Genomic DNA, 21574 nt, shown 5'->3' with positions numbered 1-21574 from the left:
AAGAAATGCAGTTTGTGAGGCAAAGCTACGGTCTGATATTTCTAAGCGGCCTGAAAATAAACCAACACATTCCTGTTGTCCTACTGTTGGCCATGGGAGTATATAGAAAGTCATCACAATGCTGTCTGTTGGCTGCTCAGTTAGGAGAGGCTAATTGCTCCCTTATCGTTTAACTATCTACTGCGGTCAACTGTTAAAGAAAAAATAATTATCTACAATTATTAAATAATAATAATAAATATAGCTGCCTGCAAGCAGTGATGAGACGGGGCCAAGCCATAAAAGGGCTTGAGTTGTTCGCTGTTTGGAGACTGGAGATGACGTCACTTTTTTTAATGCTGTTTGGCTGAAGGGGTTTTCTGTCAACGCTGTACTCCCGCAGCCAACCATGCATTAGCAGGGTCCAGACTCTTCCGCACATATGAATGGAAATTTCAAGGGGGAGTGGTTAACCAGGCTACAAAAATCCCACGAGTGAATACAGTGGATCATAAAATTCAAACAATCATATAATTGGAAGATCTAAGGGTCAGAGGTCCTTAATTGACCCTAATAAATGAGAAGCCATCATCACAGAGGCTACCTCACGGGATCTGCACAAAAGAAAATCTTTACGCCTTGTTTCCATTGAGCATTGGGTGATAATTCCCATAAATCCATTCATTCCTATGGGGACACCTCCAATGTGGTTGCAAAAGTTCTCCTTCAGGGTTTTTATTGTATTTATTTTAGAATTAGTCTCATACATAAAAAAGTGTGTGTGTGTGTGTGTGTGTGTGTGTGTGTGTGTGTGTGTGTGTGTGTGTGTGTGTGTGTGTGTGTGTGTGTGTGTATGTGTGCGTGTGTGTGTGAGTGAGTGTCCGTGAGAGTATCTGACCAAGGGGGAGCATACATGTAGCCTACAGAGGAGGGGAAGTATACTGAACTTTAGAGGGACAAATGCAGAGAACCAAGTATAGACCCCTGGGGGGCACCAAACTCACAGGCCAAACTATGGGTCTCTATTGTCATTCTCAATTATCTTTTTTATTATTTTTTATTTATTTCACTTTGGTATGCATGAGATACCATGGTCGCCCGAGTGTACATTCTTTTAGAGTTATAGACCCAAAAATGTCCATTTAGGTCCTAATTATCAGTATTAATCATTTAGCTAATGATACCCTGGAACCCACGCAAAGACCCCGAGGGGTCCCCAGACCACACTTTGAGAGCCGGTGCTCTATTTCAACACCAGCCGTCCTCTCTGGCTCTTTGGTTATTCGTAACGTGCCGTGGTCGACAACCTTGCTCTCGAAACTTCATGCAAATTCTCTTGATGGGCAACATACCGGTAGTTATAATTCATTACAGCCTTTTTGTAGATGCTTTTAGTTCACTACGTGCTCTGTCTGCAATGAACGCACAGAAGCCTGAGTCTACATCTCATATTCACTCGAAAATACCGATCCACAATTCACGTACTATGGCACGCCGTTTTTCATCATTTTTGAGGATTTGAAAAAAATGAAAAATGAAAAAAACGGTGGGTTATAGCCCATGTTTTTTGAAATTTTGAAAAAAAAAGTTAGCCTCGTTTCTCATCATTTTGGACCGTGGGCTATAGCCCATATCGTACGGCATACTATGGCACGCCGTTTTTCTACATTTTTGAGGATTTGAAAAAAATGAAAAATGAAAAAAACGGTGGGTTATAGCCCATGTTTTTTGAAATTTTGAAAAAAAAAGTTAGCCTCGTTTCTCATCATTTTGGACCGTGGGCTATAGCCCATATCGTACGGCATACTATGGCACGCCGTTTTTCATCATTTTTGAGGATTTGAAAAAAATGAAAAATGAAAAAAACGGTGGGTTATAGCCCATGTTTTTTGAAATTTTGAAAAAAAAGGTTAGCCTCGTTTCTCATCATTTTGGACCGTGGGCTATAGCCCATATCGTACGGCATACTATGGCACGCCGTTTTTCATCATTTTTGAGGATTTGAAAAAAATGAAAAATGAAAAAAACGGTGGGTTATAGCCCATGTTTTTTGAAATTTTGAAAAAAAAAGTTAGCCTCGTTTCTCATCATTTTGGACCGTGGGCTATAGCCCATATCGTACGGCATACTATGGCACGCCGTTTTTCATCATTTTTGAGGATTTGAACAAAATGAAAAATGAAAAAAACGGTGGGTTATAGCCCATGTTTTTTGAAATTTTGAAAAAAAAAGTTAGCCTCGTTTCTCATCATTTTGGACCGTGGGCTATAGCCCATATCGTACGGCATACTATGGCACGCCGTTTTTCATCATTTTTGAGGATTTGAAAAAAATGAAAAATGAAAAAAACGGTGGGTTATAGCCCATGTTTTTTGAAATTTTGAAAAAAAAAGTTAGCCTCGTTTCTCATCATTTTGGACCGTGGGCTATAGCCCATATCGTACGGCATACTATGGCACGCCGTTTTTCATCATTTTTGAGGATTTGAAAAAAATGAAAAATGAAAAAAACGGTGGGTTATAGCCCATGTTTTTTGAAATTTTGAAAAAAAGGTTAGCCTCGTTTCTCATCATTTTGGACCGTGGGCTATAGCCCATATCGTACGGCATACTATGGCACGCCGTTTTTCATCATTTTTGAGGATTTGAAAAAAATGAAAAATGAAAAAAACGGTGGGTTATAGCCCATGTTTTTTGAAATTTTGAAAAAAAAAAAGTTAGCCTCGTTTCTCATCATTTTGGACCGTGGGCTATAGCCCATATCGTACGGCATACTATGGCACGCCGTTTTTCATCATTTTTGAGGATTTGAAAAAAATGAAAAATGAAAAAACCGGTGGGTTATAGCCCATGTTTTTTGAAATTTTGAAAAAAAAAGTTAGCCTCGTTTCTCATCATTTTGGACCGTGGGCTATAGCCCATATCGTACGGCATACTATGGCACGCCGTTTTTCATCATTTTTGAGGATTTGAAAAAAATGAAAAATGAAAAAAACGGTGGGTTATAGCCCATGTTTTTTGAAATTTTGAAAAAAAAGTTAGCCTCGTTTCTCATCATTTTGGACCGTGGGCTATAGCCCATATCGTACGGCATACTATGGCACGCCGTTTTTCATCATTTTTGAGGATTTGAAAAAAATGAAAAATGAAAAAAACGGTGGGTTATAGCCCATGTTTTTTGAAATTTTGAAAAAAAAAGTTAGCCTCGTTTCTCATCATTTTGGACCGTGGGCTATAGCCCATATCGTACGGCATACTATGGCACGCCGTTTTTCATCATTTTTGAGGATTTTTAAAAAATGAAAAAAAAAAAAAACGGTGGGTTATAGCCCATGTTTTTTGAAATTTTGAAAAAAAAAGTTAGCCTCGTTTCTCATCATTTTGGACCGTGGGCTATAGCCCATATCGTACGGCATACTATAGCGCGCCGTTTTTCATCATTTTTGAGGATTTGAAAAAAATGAAAAATGAAAAAAACGGTGGGTTATAGCCCATGTTTTTTGAAATTTTGAAAAAAAAAGTTAGCCTCGTTTCTCATCATTTTGGACCGTGGGCTATAGCCCATATCGTACGGCATACTATGGCACGCCGTTTTTCTACATTTTTGAGGATTTGAAAAAAATGAAAAATGAAAAAAACGGTGGGTTATAGCCCATGTTTTTTGAAATTTTGAAAAAAAAAGTTAGCCTCGTTTCTCATCATTTTGGACCGTGGGCTATAGCCCATATCGTACGGCATACTATGGCACGCCGTTTTTCATCATTTTTGAGGAATTGAAAAAAATGAAAAATGAAAAAAACGGTGGGTTATAGCCCATGTTTTTTGAAATTTTGAAAAAAAAGGTTAGCCTCGTTTCTCATCATTTTGGACCGTGGGCTATAGCCCATATCGTACGGCATACTATGGCACGCCGTTTTTCATCATTTTTGAGGATTTGAAAAAAATGAAAAATGAAAAAAACGGTGGGTTATAGCCCATGTTTTTTGAAATTTTGAAAAAAAAAGTTAGCCTCGTTTCTCATCATTTTGGACCGTGGGCTATAGCCCATATCGTACGGCATACTATGGCACGCCGTTTTTCATCATTTTTGAGGATTTGAACAAAATGAAAAATGAAAAAAACGGTGGGTTATAGCCCATGTTTTTTGAAATTTTGAAAAAAAAAGTTAGCCTCGTTTCTCATCATTTTGGACCGTGGGCTATAGCCCATATCGTACGGCATACTATGGCACGCCGTTTTTCATCATTTTTGAGGATTTGAAAAAAATGAAAAATGAAAAAAACGGTGGGTTATAGCCCATGTTTTTTGAAATTTTGAAAAAAAAAGTTAGCCTCGTTTCTCATCATTTTGGACCGTGGGCTATAGCCCATATCGTACGGCATACTATGGCACGCCGTTTTTCATCATTTTTGAGGATTTGAAAAAAATGAAAAATGAAAAAAACGGTGGGTTATAGCCCATGTTTTTTGAAATTTTGAAAAAAAAAGTTAGCCTCGTTTCTCATCATTTTGGACCGTGGGCTATAGCCCATATCGTACGGCATACTATGGCACGCCGTTTTTCATCATTTTTGAGGATTTGAAAAAAATGAAAAATGAAAAAAACGGTGGGTTATAGCCCATGTTTTTTGAAATTTTGAAAAAAAAAAAGTTAGCCTCGTTTCTCATCATTTTGGACCGTGGGCTATAGCCCATATCGTACGGCATACTATGGCACGCCGTTTTTCATCATTTTTGAGGATTTGAAAAAAATGAAAAATGAAAAAACCGGTGGGTTATAGCCCATGTTTTTTGAAATTTTGAAAAAAAAAGTTAGCCTCGTTTCTCATCATTTTGGACCGTGGGCTATAGCCCATATCGTACGGCATACTATGGCACGCCGTTTTTCATCATTTTTGAGGATTTGAAAAAAATGAAAAATGAAAAAAACGGTGGGTTATAGCCCATGTTTTTTGAAATTTTGAAAAAAAAGTTAGCCTCGTTTCTCATCATTTTGGACCGTGGGCTATAGCCCATATCGTACGGCATACTATGGCACGCCGTTTTTCATCATTTTTGAGGATTTGAAAAAAATGAAAAATGAAAAAAACGGTGGGTTATAGCCCATGTTTTTTGAAATTTTGAAAAAAAAAGTTAGCCTCGTTTCTCATCATTTTGGACCGTGGGCTATAGCCCATATCGTACGGCATACTATGGCACGCCGTTTTTCATCATTTTTGAGGATTTTTAAAAAATGAAAAAAAAAAAAAACGGTGGGTTATAGCCCATGTTTTTTGAAATTTTGAAAAAAAAAGTTAGCCTCGTTTCTCATCATTTTGGACCGTGGGCTATAGCCCATATCGTACGGCATACTATAGCGCGCCGTTTTTCATAATTTTTGAGGATTTGAAAAAAATGACGAAATGACAAAAACGATGGGTTATAGCCCATGTTTTTTGAAATTTTGAAAAAAAAAGTTAGCCTCGTTTCTCATCATTTTGGACCGTGGGCTATAGCCCATATCGTACGGCATACTATAGCGCGCCGTTTTTCATCATTTTTGAGGATTTGAAAAAATGACGAAATGACAAAAACGATGGGTTATAGCCCATGTTTTTTGGCTGATCTCATTGTCTCTCTCTGCAAGGATTTTCTCCTGTGTTTCCCTGATCTTCCTCTCTTTCCGTGGGTACAGGCCAGGGCCGTGTGGTATTGGTAATGGCCGCCTCTATTTAGAGCCACCATGGGTCTGGACTTTTGACAGTAGGACTTCCACCTGCCTTTGGGTCTTCTGCATTCTTGTTGTTGAAGACGTGAAACCCACCGCTGCACTTGCGTATGAAGTTGCGGAGGGCATTGAAGTGTTTATTAACAGCTTGCAGAACTATTTCAAGCACAACTCAATACAAACTGTGAGTGGACGACCAATAAAGCACTAGACTTGTTTACCTTGTTCACTTCATAACATTTAGAGACAAATATACACTTCTAGAGAGAGCGAGAGAGAGAGAGAGCAGGTGAAACTACATGTTTAAAGTAGTTTGTCATGGACAGACTGGGAAACCGACGTTTTGCCTCCATCTAGTGTTCACCAGCAGACACTGCATGTGTCTGAAGATTATTATGGATCTGCAGCAGTTCGTGACAAACCTTTTCATCCTGCTACCCTAATAGACAGGGGGTACATGAGCACATGGTCGTTCATTCGTGCTCTATCTCCGACCAAACCACACTTCCACCACACATCTCTCTATGCAAAATAAAACCTGCACACTCCCACAAAACATATAGACTACATTGCATTCGCCAAAAATGTCTTATTTACTGTTTAAATATTACTTTTCTGACCTAATAGACAGGGGGTACATGAGCACATGGCCGTTCATTCGTGCTCTATCTCCGACCAAACCACACTTCCACCACACATCTCTCTATGCAAAATAAAACCTGCACACTCCCACAAAACATATAGACTACATTGCATTCGCCAAAAATGTCTTATTTACTGTTTAAATATTACTTTTCTGAAACACGCTATTCTTGCTCAACCTCAACAGCCTACGTCAAAATCGTCATGTTGGCGTCTACTACGCCAACTACGTTCACTTCATGGGGCCAGTCCTTCACAGTGACACACACGTTAGATCAACCACGCGACCGGGATGGTTTCTACCCCTCAATGTCGTGCCTACTCTACACTGCCATCCGAAGGCCCCTCCCCCTTTCACTGCTCCTGTGTCGCCAACTACGTTCACTTAATGGGGCCAGTCCTTCACAGTGACACACGCGTTAGATGAACCACGCGACCGGGATGGTTTCTATCCCCTCAATGTCGTGCCTACTCTACACTGCCATCCCAAGTCCCCTCCCCCTTTCACTGCTCCTGTGTGTGACCTGTGAACTACTCTCTGACTGCACTGTAGGCTACTCACTCCACCAACAAAATATACTCTGCCATCACCCCCCCAAAAACACAATATGCCACGAAGAAAACGCAGCGCACTTTCTCAATACACGCGTGCCTCCAAACATTTGCGAGCCAGTCGCGCAAAACAAACCCAAACAGGTAAATCACACAGCATGTTGCATCCTTCTCAATGTTGCTTGCATAATCGTTCGTTTGATTTATCCATACATCGCCCTGTGTGTGTGTGTGTCGCGAACCGAAACAGGTAATCACACAGCATGTTGCATGCTTCTCAATGTTGCGTGCTTAATCATTTAATTTATCCATACATCGCAATTGCGCGTGTGCGAGCATGTTGCATGCTTCTCAATGTTGCCTGCTTAATCATTTCATTTATCCATACATCGCAATTGCGCGTGTGCGCTGAACCTGCACACTCATGCACTATCCATTCCATGCACATTATTAGTCACCTATATTTACTACAGTAGACTATGCCTACACGCTGGCCCCAGTGTGTGTGTGTGTGTGTGTGCCCCTCCACCCTCCCCCATGGCGCTGGCGCTGTGGAATGTCCATCTAAAAAGGAACAGTGAACCTCACGACGGCCATTTACACAAAGCACGCCAATTGTTGCAGCCTACACAGATCTATTCAGGCCCATTCAATCACTACATTAGTTGCCTGTTCAATCTATCATCTTTTGTTTTACTGCCCATTATATGAAGCATTAACACATGTAGTGTTTTGTAAAATGACAACCATCTGTGCAGACTTTTTCTGGTTGGAGGACTATGAAAAACTGGAATTATGTTTTAGGAAAGGTACTTTTGCTTTGGCAGACTTTTTATGCAGGGCGTGGGAAATAAGGCAGAATGTTTTGTTTGTGTAAAAAAAAAAGGGAATATCAACAAAACATATCTGTTTATTGTACACAATGCAATATTGAATGCAATGATATGGTGTGTCCTGTAAGCCCATGTGGGCTGGGCGCCTTTGGTGCATGACACAAAAATAAAGAAATCTATCTATCTATCTATTCAGGCCCATTCAATTAATCTATCACTACATTAGTTGCCTGTTCAAAACTAAACTACACTTTATTAAATCATTGTTGCAGCCTACACACATATATTCAGGCCCATTCAGAACACATTTCCCAAATCTCAGTGATTTATCCACACATCGCTCTGTGTGTGTGTGTGTGTGTGTGTGTGTGTGTGGGCGTGTGTGTGTGTCGCGTCGCCCTCCAGCTGCAATTGCGAGTGTGCGCTGTGTGCAGGGCACACTACTGAGTTTAAAAACACAGCTGAAACATGAAGTGGAGTCTGTCAACTCCCGAAATTTCCTTCTTCCCATATTGCGCTGCAACGACACTGGGATGAGCCCCCCGAAGGGGGGCGAAATTCTAGTGTGCAATAATTTGTGCAGTTATGGAAACAGCTCTTTGTGTTTATGCAAGAAAATGTAACACATTTATTTATTTACATATTGTGTGCATGCACATTGTACTTTGATACATTTTGCGAAAATAAAGCAATTGAAAGAGAGTAGTTATCAAGTATCATTAATGTCGTAATTTTATCTACTGGCCCCTGGCCCCTTGCCATTTTTGTAATGTGGCCCACAGGTAAATCTATTTGAGTATCCCTGGGTTAGGGCATTGTAAAAACGCTCGTTCGTCGTTCGCCAAGCAGTCGCACCCCCTGGCGTCAAGTTCAAGCTCCGCCTATGGGCCTACGTTAAAACTGTTAAATGCCCAATTCTAAATTGTGGTGAAGATGAGACAATTGAGCACCTGCTAGTAGACTGCCAGGGGTCTAGCTTTATGTGGGGGGGGGGGAAAGCCAAAAATGTAGGTAAATTACAATGCTGCCATGTATGGGGCTGGGGTCTTTGAGGAGAAAATGTCTACCGTATAGAGCTAGAGTTTTACTGGACGGTTATTTGTATTTGCACAGTGGTGAACAAACGGTGGAAAACCAGGTGTGCCATGGTGATTCACTGGAGAGGTGGTATTTAAACTGTAGGTCTACAAAAAGAGTAAAACATAAATAAACTGGAGGTTGTTGACATAAATCAACCTAGAGACAGTTAACCCTATATTAGTAGAACCTCGATGCTACGAGCACAAACAAAGCGCCACCCAACACAGCCTGCTGCCTGACAGAAACCAACCTGCATGGTGAAACACGGCCTATTCCCTATGGCTGGCCAGCTACCTCACAACAATTCAATTGTCCCTATATTTCCCATTCCAAGTGACGGTATTCTAAAACCCCCTCAGGTACATTTTTAAACACATTTCAACAATGCAATCCGATTTTTTTTTTTTTGGTGGGTATATAGATCGTGTTGCGCTGGTCATTTTGAAAGTGGCTCTCAAGTCAAAAACAGTGTGGGCAGTGGGCACCCCTGCTGTAGGCCTATACGATTGATTCAGGGCATATTTGTAATAGCAAGCATATTCTGTAAAGGATACATATATACACTCTAAACACTCATACTTAGTAAAACAGACTTGTAAAAACAGTGTTTGATATGTATTAAGACACTTTATAACTGATTAGGTATATTGTTTATAACGTGCAGTTCTGCTGAGCATAAAATATAGTATGACCAACACTTGTAATACTTCATGAACCTTGTTATAAGTTGTTATGCATCATTATAAACATGTATGACAAGTGGTATGAATCATTCAGCATGAATTGTAAATATGACTATAATGCATTATAGAAAAACGATTTAAAAAGTGATACCAAATACTTGTCTTTGCATGCATTTCTTTATTCAACAATAATGGTGGTGAAACAATATACTGTATGTTTACAACATATTGAATTATATAGGTAAGAGTCCTGACACCACTGTAATAATATATGATACACTACAGATATATACTGTATGAGTTTAGGATTAAACAGTCCCAAAGAGAGAGAAACAACAAACAAAAAAATAGTAAGCGCATGGCTAAATATTGCATCATGCCTTTTATGCCACGGCTGTGCTTTTCAAAGATGCATGCATGTGAACCTAAACATGTTTAAGGAACATGTCTGATCTTCATCGCCACAGCCTTCAGGGAGTATTTCCAACCCTTCCAGGTGTACCAGATTACACCTGTTGCTTGATGAGCCGTCTGTCCCCACAGGTAAACACCATTGATGTTATTATAGTGACAGGTCTTGTACCAAAACGCACCGTAATAATTACTTGCACAGTTCTTGCTCCAAATGTCCTGATCTTTGTCAAAGGTTGTGAATTTCATGCCATTGTGATAGGTCAGTGAGTCTCCTGCTCCTCCGTCACTGAAGCCAGCAACATGCAGCTTGTAGCCGTCAGCCTCAGAACCCACAGAGAAAGAGGAGTAAGAGGCAGACGCCGTGTTTCCCTCAAAGTCCTCCATGTCCACCCTCAGCTGATACTTTCTGTTGTTGGTGAGGAGATGCATGTTCTCCAGGCCCAGCCAGTACTCGCCTGATGCGTCTCCAAACCCAGCTTGGTACTGAGCCCAGGGTCTGTAGAAGTTCACCGTGCCGTCCACTCTTCTCTGGATGACTGTCCACTTCCCTCCGTCTGTGTCCATGTCACAGTAGACCTTGACAGGTGCAGTGGTGGGGTAGATGGAGTACACTCCACTCTGTGTGGAGACGTTGTTGTAGATTTCATCACAGTCCAGAACCAGGTTGAGATCACAACGAGGAGCAGAGTGGACTGTTACAGCCAGAAGCAGAACTGCAACAACAAGTAGCATCTTGAAGTATTTGAAGTTGCACCTTGTTGTTCAGATCAAAGGACTTGTGAATGTGCTGTGTCAGTGTATGTCCAGCTGCAGTAGAAGTTTCAATGCAGTCTGATTCAGAGGACCCTCTTTTATAAGGATGCTGACGTATGGACAGTAAAGGGATTGTACTATAGCCTAAGTATTCTGCACCAGGTCTGATCAGTTTGGCTGCCAACACGCACGCATGCACGAACACATACACACACACACACACACACACTCGTGACAATAACGTAACAACAACACCTCTCCTCATCCTTACCCAATGCTGCACATTTTAACCAGAGAGAGAGAGAGAGAGAGAGAGAGAGAGAGAGAGAGAGAGAGAGAGAGAGAGAGAGAGAGAGCCAAGGGTGGCGGGGTCAGTCGGAGCTTGGAGGCCCCCCTGAGGGTGGAGGCCCATTTCAATTGAAACTGCAGGTGAAACATAGGAAGGCCTCCTGTGAAAAGAACTGAGAGCGGAAGCCGGCCTGCAGTTTATTTAATATAAAATTTGATAAATGTATAAATGTGTTTGGATTCCAGGCCTCTGACTATAGTGGGACGCGGGGGCATTTGAAAGCATGCCTGCCCTCGATCCATTAAGTAGGGCAGGACCCGAGTAGCAAGGTATGTCACATATGAAGAAGTGAGAGGAGAAAATGAGCATGTGGAATTGCAGGTGTGGCATGTGGCGTGCAAAGATGTTAATACGTGGCAACCCTGTAGCAACGGAGCAATGGTTATTATATTGAATTAACTTCCTTACTGGAAACTAGCTTCTGACTTTGGAATGTGAACACAGAGAGCCTGAATTCCTGTAACACTGACAGAGCAGGATTGACAGCTCATCGTATTGCATTGTGATTCATTGTGAGTTTGTACAGGTAGATCATCTATGTTCACAATGAGGTCAGAGTGTACAGAGAGGTCATTTAGCCCTTTGAGATGCAGCTTCTCATTTTAGAGGGGGTCCTTTACACACACACACACACACACACACACACACACACACACACACACACACACACTATATCAAACATTAAGTGCATAAGTGCAGAGAGAGAGAGAGAGCGAGAGCAAGAGCGAGAGAGAGAGAGAGAGAGAGCTATGCATATCATTTCATGCATTCCAATAATATCTGCAGAAGGATGACCCAAGACGATGATGAGGTATTCATTGATTGATTAAAAAGGCATTAAAACTACACACCTCTAACATTTATAGAATATAGACTACTCCATAGTACAGTATATTATTAGGTTGGGTGGCATATAGACCTACTTGTTGTTACACTACACTTCAGGGTCTGCAAATAAACAACTAAACCTTTGGTGATGCCTCGAGCGTCTATTCTTTGGACAATCGACCAGAAGAGAAAGTTGGGGAAATAACTGTGTATAAGGCAGCGGCAAACAGAAAGGTGTTTTAAAAGGAGATCTAAAAGAACCAGGAATCTGGAGGCCCGAATTCAGGAATCTGAATCTGGAGGCCCGTTTCAAGACAAAACATGAGGCCCCCATATATATATACACCTATGACATAATGATTCTGTTGATGCATTGACACATTGCGCAATATTGACCAGTCAAAACTATATATATCACAGCCATTACTCGTGACAATAACGCAGCAAAAACACCTCTCCTCATCATTTAAAACGTATATTCACTATTCACAGATTACCAATACAAGGTCCTCCAAAGTCCTCCACTACACAGATAAAGGGATTTGTATAATTCTCACTATGATGCACTCATTTACCATGTCCATAAACACACGGTTAAGCACTGAAAATAAGCACAATATCACTATGAGCCAAGTATAGTTGGCATTAAACACTGCAATAGATCACTGCAAAGGAATAGCAGAAAGCATCCAAAAACACCACACTGTAAAAGGAACAGTAGTCCTTGAGTGCAACTCTGCAATATCGTAACCCATATATCCATCTTTGGCGGTTAACTAGTTAACCCTGTGGTTAAAGCAGTAACAGTGAGGACCCTTTTAAAACGCCACTTGGGCTAAATTATATAGTACAACTAAAACAAATATACAAACTATAGCAGCATAGTGCATAGACTTGAATCCCAAAACAAAAGAGATAAAAAGAACAGCGGTTCACAGTATGAGGCCCAATCTGTTGGAATACAAACCTCGATTAGCCTCACAATTTACCATATAGCTAAAGTGCTTGTCATGGTTGTACTCAGAATCAGATTATGAATACAATACTGATGTAGCCAAATATACATTGATGATTAATAATTGCTTATGCAAATTAGCACATACCCTGTTAAGGTGATCAGGGACTCCAGGTTGTTGGTAAAACAGTCAGTGTGTTGATCGGTCGGGACACCGTCTGTGTAATATAAACATATCATGAGGACTCACATCTTATTCATAAAACAAAGACTGCCTCATAGACACATGAAAAACTGGACAAATACAAAACATGTGGCACTCCATCTTTAAAGTCACGTACGGTGATTTGTGGGTATAAATACATTCTGCACATTTAAATATTGACTGGACTGAAATGTCGAGTAAATGTATGGTATGGTATGGTATAATGATTTATATGGTGGCATTTTTCCCTACAAATATCTTGGTGAAATGATCATGTGGCTGGCAGTGCCCTCTCCAGGCACAAATCAGCATACTTTTTTCTAAAGGGGGCACTTACTTTTTTCAAACCCTCCTATGTATAGGAGGGCACTAGCTGCACCCCCTGGCAAAAAAAAATAAAAAAAATATATAAAATATATATTTTTTCATTTCAAATCAACCTAGAGACAGTTAACCCTATATTAGTAGAACCTCGATGCTACGAGCACAAACAAAGCGCCACCCAACACAGCCTGCTGCCTGACAGAAACCAACCTGCATGGTGAAACACGGCCTATTCCCTATGGCTGGCCAGCTACCTCACAACAATTCAATTGTCCCTATATTTCCCATTCCAAGTGACGGTATTCTAAAACCCCCTCAGGTACATTTTTAAACACATTTCAACAATGCAATCCGATTATTATTTTTTTGGTGGGTATATAGATCGTGTTGCGCTGGTCATTTTGAAAGTGGCTCTCAAGTCAAAAACAGTGTGGGCAGTGGGCACCCCTGCTGTAGGCCTATACGATTGATTCAGGGCATATTTGTAATAGCAAGCATATTCTGTAAAGGATACATACACCCTAAACAATCATACTTAGTAAAACAGACTTGTAAAAACAGTGTCTGATATGTATTAAGACACTTTATAACTGATTAGGTATATTGTTTATAACGTGCAGTTCTGCTGAGCATAAAATATAGTATGACCAACACTTATAATACTTCATGAACCTTGTTATAAGTTGTTATGCATCATTATAAACATGTATGACAAGTGGTATGAATCATTCAGCATGAATTGTAAATATGACTATAATGCATTGTAGAAAAACGATTTAAAAAGTGATACCAAATACTTGTCTTTGCATGCATTTCTTTATTCAACAATAATGGTGGTGAAACAATATACTGTATGTTTACAACATATTGAATTATATAGGTAAGAGTCCTGACACCACTGTAATAATATGTGATACACTACAGATATATACTGTATGAGTTTAGGATTAAACCGTCCCAAAGAGAGAGAAACAACAAACAAAAAAATAGTAAGCGCATGGCTAAATATTGCATCATGCCTTTTATACCACGGCTGTGCTTTTCAAAGATGCATGCATGTGAACCTAAACATGTTTAAGGAACATGTCTGATCTTCATCGCCACAGCCTTCAGGGAGTATTTCTGACCCTTCCAGCCTTTCCAGGTTACACCTGTTGCAGTATGAACCGTCTGTCCCCACAGGTAAACACCATTGATGTTAGCAGCGTGACAGACCTTGTACCAAAATGCACCGTAAAATGTAATTGCACAGTTCCCGCGAGCAGCGGTGTCCTGATCTTTGTCAAAGGTTGAGAACATCATGTCATTGTGATAGGTCAGTGAGTCTCCTGCTCCTCCGTCACTGAATCCAGCAACATGCAGCTTGTAGCCGTCAGCCTCAGAACCCACAGAGAAAGAGGAGTAAGAGGCAGACACTGTGTTTCCCTCAAAGTCCTCCATGTCCACCCTCAGCTGATACTTTCTGTTGTTGGTGTTGGTGAGGATATGAATGATCTCCAGGCCCAGCCAGTACTCGCCTGATGCGTCTCCAAACCCAGCTTGGTACTGAGCCCAGGGTCTGTAGAAGTTCACTGTGCCGTCCAGTCTTCTCTGGATGACGGTCCACTTCCCTCCGTCTGTGTCCATGTCACAGTAGACCTTGACAGGTGCAGTGGTGGGGTAGATGGAGCACACTCCACTCTGTTTGGAGACGTTGTTGTAGATTTCATCACAGTCCACCAGGTTGAGATCACAACGAGGAGCAGAGTGGACTGTTACAGCCAGAAACAGAACTGCAACAACAAGTAGCATCTTGAAGTATTTGAAGTTGCACCTTGTTGTTCAGATCAAAGGACTTGTGAGTGTGCTGTGTCAGTGTATGTCCAGCTGCAGTAGAAGTTTCAATGCAGTCTGATTCAGAGGACCCTCTTTTATAAGGATGCTGACGTATGGACAGTAAAGGGATTGTACTATAGCCTACCGGTAAGTATTCTGCACCAGGTCTGATCAGTTTGGCTGCCAACACGCACGCATGCACGAACACACACACACACACACACACACACACACACACACACTCGTGACAATAACGTAACAATAACGTAACAACAACACCTCTCCTCATCCTTACCCAATGCTGCACATTTTAACCAGAGAGAGAGAGAGGGGGGTTTACTGACGCCTGCAGGTCAGTCGGAGCTTGGAGGCCCCCCTGAGGGTGGAGGCCCATTTCAATTGAAACTGCAGGTGAAACATAGGAAGGCCTCCTATGAAAAGAACTGAGAGCGGAAGCCGGCCTGCAGTTTATTTAAAATAAAATTTGATAAATGTATAAATGTGTTTGGATTCCAGGCCTCTGACTATAGTGGGACGCGGGGGCATTTGAAAGCATGCCTGCCCTCGTCCCAAGTAGGGCAGGACCCGAGTAGCAAGGTATGTCAATTATGAAGAAGTGAGAGGAGAAAATGAGCACGTAGAAGGTGTTAATACTTGGCAGCCATGTTGCAATGTTTAATTAACTTCCTTACTGGAAACTAGCTTCTGTCTTTGGAATGTGAACACAGAGAGACTGAATTCCTGTAACACTGACAGAGCAGGATTGACAGCTCATCGTGCTGCATTGTGGATTTGTACAGGTGGATCATCTATGTTCACAATGAGGTCAGAATGTACAGAGAGGTCATTTAGCCCTTTGAGATGCGCGCGCGCGCGCGCGCGCACGCACACACACACACACACACACACACACACACACACACACACACACACACACACACATCCCTAAACTACTTCGCCTTTTTTTTCTTTTTGAAAATCATATTTGAATAGTTAAAATAGCCAATCTACAAGCTCACAACGTGTTGTCAATAACAGCTATTAACTAGCAAATACTGTTCCTGCAGTGTGGCAATGTGAGCAATCTACACTTGGCCTTTCTGCGATCGCAGTTATTGAAGTGCATCAAATTAATGCACAGCTCTCTCGCTCTCTCTCTCTCACCAAGATTATAAATAAATAATCCTGGCATGTCCTTCATCAATCACTCTTAGTCTTCATGTATCTATTTTGTCTCTCAAGTTTCCCTGTTCCAGACAGTGTTCTAATGCCAATTTATCCTTGACGTTCCCGTGAGAAGTAATTTGACATGCAATTATTACGTCTAATGAATCATATAAAATCAAGTCTAGCTTGTAGGGTGTGTTGTTGTTTTAGTTTTCTTTGCATGACGGAGGAAACCACAACCATTTAAGGTACCTTTCCAAACCAAACACAGCGTGTAGAACTTGATCTGATGAAAATCAGATCAATCACTAATATGCATGCAACACATCTTTATGGCTGAGGAATGAGGAAAGTGGATCGTTTGGGTTCAATGCCATTGTCATAGGAGCAATTTATTTTTTTCTCCCTCCTCCCCATGTGGCATATAAATCTGCTTGAAACCCAATACTATGACAACCCCCTCCCCCCAATAGTGTAAAACATACAAATACAATATAGGCAGCTCAATACCTCAGATTAAGACAATACAACAGAATAAATAAATAATAATGTACCATTTATCATTTCAGATTGGCTGAGCAGAATGTTTTGAGAGATTTATCACCTGAGCATCATTGCTGTTGGTCAAAGAAGAGAAAACTGAACTGGGATAAGGAACACTCTGCACTTGCACGGAACATTATCTAGGCCCAACACAAAACCAGCAATAAAAAAGCCAGCCTTTCAGCAGCTGTCAGCTGTCCTGAATATGAGTGATTTGACCAGGAATGCTCAACCCATGGGCATTGGAACATGGGAAAATGAAGCCCCAACTTTTGAACGCTCATATGCTTGTAATGGGGCGTCAGGGGGGAGGGGACACACCAGAGTAATCTGGTACACACTGCCTATAGGTCCCCAGGGTGTGAGGCAGTGGGCGGCCTCAACAGCCTGGATTACGCATATGTAACCAAATGGAGTCGCCACGTACTCCTAATGTCACAGTAAAACTACACCACTCCCAATTACAGGGTGGGAGACCCGGAATACATATATGAAGGATGTCTTCAGTTGAGTGATCAATAATTGTCATGGGAATATAACTTAATTCTGAGAAAGTACAGAGTATTTACATTTCCTTTAAAACGTATATTCACTATTCACAGATTACCAATACAAGGTTACTAAGTCCTCCACTACACAGATAAAGGGATTTGTATAATTCTCACTATGATGCACTCATTTACCATGTCCATAAACACACGGTTAAGCACTGAAAATAAGCACAATATCACTATGAGCCAAGTATAGTTGGCATTAAACACTGCAATAGATCACTGCAAAGGAATAGCAGAAAGCATCCAAAAACACCACACTGTAAAAGGAACAGTAGTCCTTGAGTGCAACTCTGCAATATCGTAACCCATATATCCATCTTTGGCGGTTAACTAGTTAACCCTGTGGTTAAAGCAGTAACAGTGAGGACCCTTTTAAAACGCCACTTGGGCTAAATTATATAGTACAACTAAAACAAATATACAAACTATAGCAGCATAGTGCATAGACTTGAATCCCAAAACAAAAGAGATAAAAAGAACAGCGGTTCACAGTATGAGGCCCAATCTGTTGGAATACAAACCTCGATTAGCCTCACAATTTACCATATAGCTAAAGTGCTTGTCATGGTTGTACTCAGAATCAGATTATGAATACAATACTGATGTAGCCAAATATACATTGATGATTAATAATTGCTTATGCAAATTAGCACATACCCTGTTAAGGTGATCAGGGACTCCAGGTTGTTGGTAAAACAGTCAGTGTGTTGATCGGTCGGGACACCGTCTGTGTAATATAAACATATCATGAGGACTCACATCTTATTCATAAAACAAAGACTGCCTCATAGACACATAAAAAACTGGACAAATACAAAACATGTGGCACTCCATCTTTAAAGTCACGTACGGTGATTTGTGGGTATAAATACATTCTGCACATTTAAATATTGACTGGACTGAAATGTCGAGTAAATGTATGGTATGGTTTGGTATAATGATTTATATGGTGGCATTTTTCCCTACAAATATCTTGGTGAAATGATCATGTGGCTGGCAGTGCCCTCTCCAGGCACAAATCAGCATACTTTTTTCTAAAGGGGGCACTTACTTTTTTCAAACCCTCCTATGTATAGGAGGGCACTAGCTGCACCCCCTGGCAAAAAAAAATAAAAAAAATATATAAAATATATTTTTTTTCATTTCAAATCAACCTAGAGACAGTTAACCCTATATTAGTAGAACCTCGATGCTACGAGCACAAACAAAGCGCCACCCAACACAGCCTGCTGCCTGACAGAAACCAACCTGCATGGTGAAACACGGCCTATTCCCTATGGCTGGCCAGCTACCTCACAACAATTCAATTGTCCCTATATTTCCCATTCCAAGTGACGGTATTCTAAAACCCCCTCAGGTACATTTTTAAACACATTTCAACAATGCAATCCGATTTTAATTTTTTTGGTGGGTATATAGATCGTGTTGCGCTGGTCATTTTGAAAGTGGCTCTCAAGTCAAAAACAGTGTGGGCACCCCTGCTGTAGGCCTATACGATTGATTCAGGGCATATTTGTAATAGCAAGCATATTCTGTAAAGGATACATATATACACCCTAAACAATCATACTTAGTAAAACAGACTTGTAAAAACAGTGTCTGATATGTATTAAGACACTTTATAACTGATTAGGTATATTGTTTATAATGTGCGGTTCTGCTGAGCATAAAATATAGTATGACCAACACTTAATACTTCATAAACCTTGTTATAAGTTGTTATGCATCATTATAAACATGTATGACAAGTGGTATGAATCATTCAGCATGAATTGTAAATATGACTATAATGCATTATAGAAAAACGATTTAAAAAGTGATACCAAATACTTGTCTTTGCATGCATTTCTTTATTCAACAATAATGGTGGTGAAACAATATACTGTATGTTTACAACATATTGAATTATATAGGTAAGAGTCCTGACACCACTGTAATAATATGTGATACACTACAGATATATACTGTATGAGTTTAGGATTAAACAGTCCCAAAGAGAGAGAAACAACAAAAAAATAGTAAGCGCATGGCTAAATATTGCATCATGCCTTTTATACCACGGCTGTGCTTTTCAAAGATGCATGCATGTGAACCTAAACATGTTTAAGGAACATGTCTTATCTTCATCGCCACAGCCTTCAGGGAGTATTTCTGACCCTTCCAGCCTTTCCAGGTTACACCTGTTGCAGAATGAACCGTCTGTCCCCACAGGTAAACACCATTGATGTTAGCAGTGTGACAGGCCTTGTACCAAAATGCACCGTAAAATGTAATTGCACAGTTCCCGCCAGCAGCGGTGTCCTGATCTTTGTCAAAGGTTGAGAACTCCATGCCATTGTGATGTGTCAGTGAGTCTCCTGCTCCTCCGTCACTGAAGCCAGCAACATGCAGCTTGTAGCCGTCAGCCTCAGAACCCACAGAGAAAGAGGAGTAAGAGGCAGACGCCGTGTTTCCCTCAAAGTCCTCCATGTCCACCCTCAGCTGATACTTTCTGTTGTTGGTGTTGGTGAGGATATGAATGATCTCCAGGCCCAGCCAGTACTCGCCTGATGCGTCTCCAAACCCAGCTTGGTACTGAGCCCAGGGTCTGTAGAAGTTCACTGTGCCGTCCAGTCTTCTCTGGATGACGGTCCACTTCCCTCCGTCTGTGTCCATGTCACAGTAGACCTTGACAGGTGCAGTGGTGGGGTAGATGGAGCACACTCCACTCTGTGTGGAGACGTTGTTGTAGATTTCATCACAGTCCACCAGGTTGAGATCACAACGAGGAGCAGAGTGGACTGTTACAGCCAGAAACAGAACTGCAACAACAAGTAGCATCTTGAAGTATTTGAAGTCGCACCTTGTTGTTCAGATCAAAGGACTTGTGAGTGTGCTGTGTCAGTGTATGTCCAGCTGCAGTAGAAGTTTCAATGCAGTCTGATTCAGAGGACCCTCTTTTATAAGGATGCTGACGTATGGACAGTAAAGGGATTGTACTATAGCCTACCAGTAAGTATTCTGCACCAGGTCTGATCAGTTTGGCTGCCAACACGCACGCATGCACGAACACACACACACACACACACACACACACACACACACACACACACACACACACTCGTGACAATAACGTAACAATAACGTAACAACAATACCTCTCCTCATCCTTACCCAATGCTGCACATTTTAACCAGAGAGAGAGAGAGAGAGAGAGAGGGGGGTTTACTGACGCCTGCAGGTCAGTCGGAGCTTGGAGGCCCCCCTGAGGGTGGAGGCCCATTTCAATTGAAACTGCAGGTGAAACATAGGAAGGCCTCCTGTGAAAAGAACTGAGAGCGGAAGCCGGCCTGCAGTTTATTTAAAATAAAATGTGATAAATGTATAAATGTGTTTGGATTCCAGGCCTCTGACTATAGTGGGACGCGGGGGCATTTGAAAGCATGCCTGCCCTCGTCCCAAGTAGGGCAGGACCCGAGTAGCAAGGTATGTCAATTATGAAGAAGTGAGAGGGGAAAATGAGCACGTAGAAGGTGTTAATACTTGGCAGCCATGTTGCAATGTTTATGTTTAATTAACTTCCTTACTGGAAACTAGCTTCTGTCTTTGGAATGTGAACACAGAGAGACTGAATTCCTGTAACACTGACAGAGCAGGATTGACAGCTCATCGTGCTGCATTGTGGATTTGTACAGGTGAATCATCTATGTTCACAATGAGGTCAGAATGTACAGAGAGTTCATTTAGCCCTTTGAGATGCACGCACACACACACGCACACGCGCACACACGCGCGCGCACACACACACACACACACACACACACACACACACACACACACACACACACACACACACACACACACACACACACACACACACACACACAATCCCTAAACTACTTTGCCTTTTTTTTCTTTTTGAAAATCCTATTTGAATAGTTAAAATAGCCAATCTACAAGCTCACAACGTGTTGTCAATAACAGCTATTAACTAGCAAATACTGTTCCTGCAGTGTGGCAATGTGAGCAATCTACACTTGGCCTTTCTGCGATCGCAGTTATTGAAGTGCATCAAATTAATGCACAGCTCTCTCGCTCTCTCTCTCTCTCTCACCAAGATTATAAATAAATAATCCTGGCATGTCCTTCATCAATCACTCTTAGTCTTCATGTATCTGTTTTGTCTCTCAAGTTTCCCTGTTCCAGACAGTGTT

General features: G+C 41.2%; 3 protein-coding genes across 3 annotated transcripts; all 3 read right to left on the bottom strand.

The window, feature by feature from the left end:
* Positions 1-9909: 9909 nt before the first annotated feature.
* Positions 9910-10636, bottom strand: LOC308324340 (microfibril-associated glycoprotein 4-like; the record flags this gene model as incomplete). Its single annotated transcript, XM_080776382.1, has 1 exon — positions 9910-10636. Exon 1 carries the CDS (start codon positions 10618-10620, stop codon positions 9910-9912), a length of 711 nt encoding a protein of 236 aa, XP_080632508.1. The 5' UTR covers positions 10621-10636.
* Positions 10637-14302: 3666 nt separating this feature from the next.
* On the bottom strand, positions 14303-15156 carry LOC308323718 (microfibril-associated glycoprotein 4-like). The gene has a single exon (XM_080775509.1). The coding sequence runs from the start codon at positions 15091-15093 to the stop codon at positions 14377-14379; it is 717 nt and encodes a 238-aa protein (XP_080631635.1). The 5' UTR covers positions 15094-15156; the 3' UTR covers positions 14303-14376.
* A 4222-nt stretch (positions 15157-19378) lies between these two features.
* Positions 19379-20261, bottom strand: LOC308323221 (microfibril-associated glycoprotein 4-like). The gene has a single exon (XM_080774902.1). It carries the CDS (start codon positions 20199-20201, stop codon positions 19485-19487), a length of 717 nt encoding a protein of 238 aa, XP_080631028.1. The 5' UTR covers positions 20202-20261; the 3' UTR covers positions 19379-19484.
* Positions 20262-21574: the final 1313 nt, after the last annotated feature.

Source organism: Protomyctophum bolini (assembly GCF_963924005.1).
Source record: "Protomyctophum bolini genome assembly, chromosome: 11".
Lineage (NCBI taxonomy): Eukaryota > Metazoa > Chordata > Actinopteri > Myctophiformes > Myctophidae > Protomyctophum > Protomyctophum bolini.
Note: the sequence above shows the minus strand (reverse complement) of the source record. Positions and strands in the feature narration are given on the sequence as shown.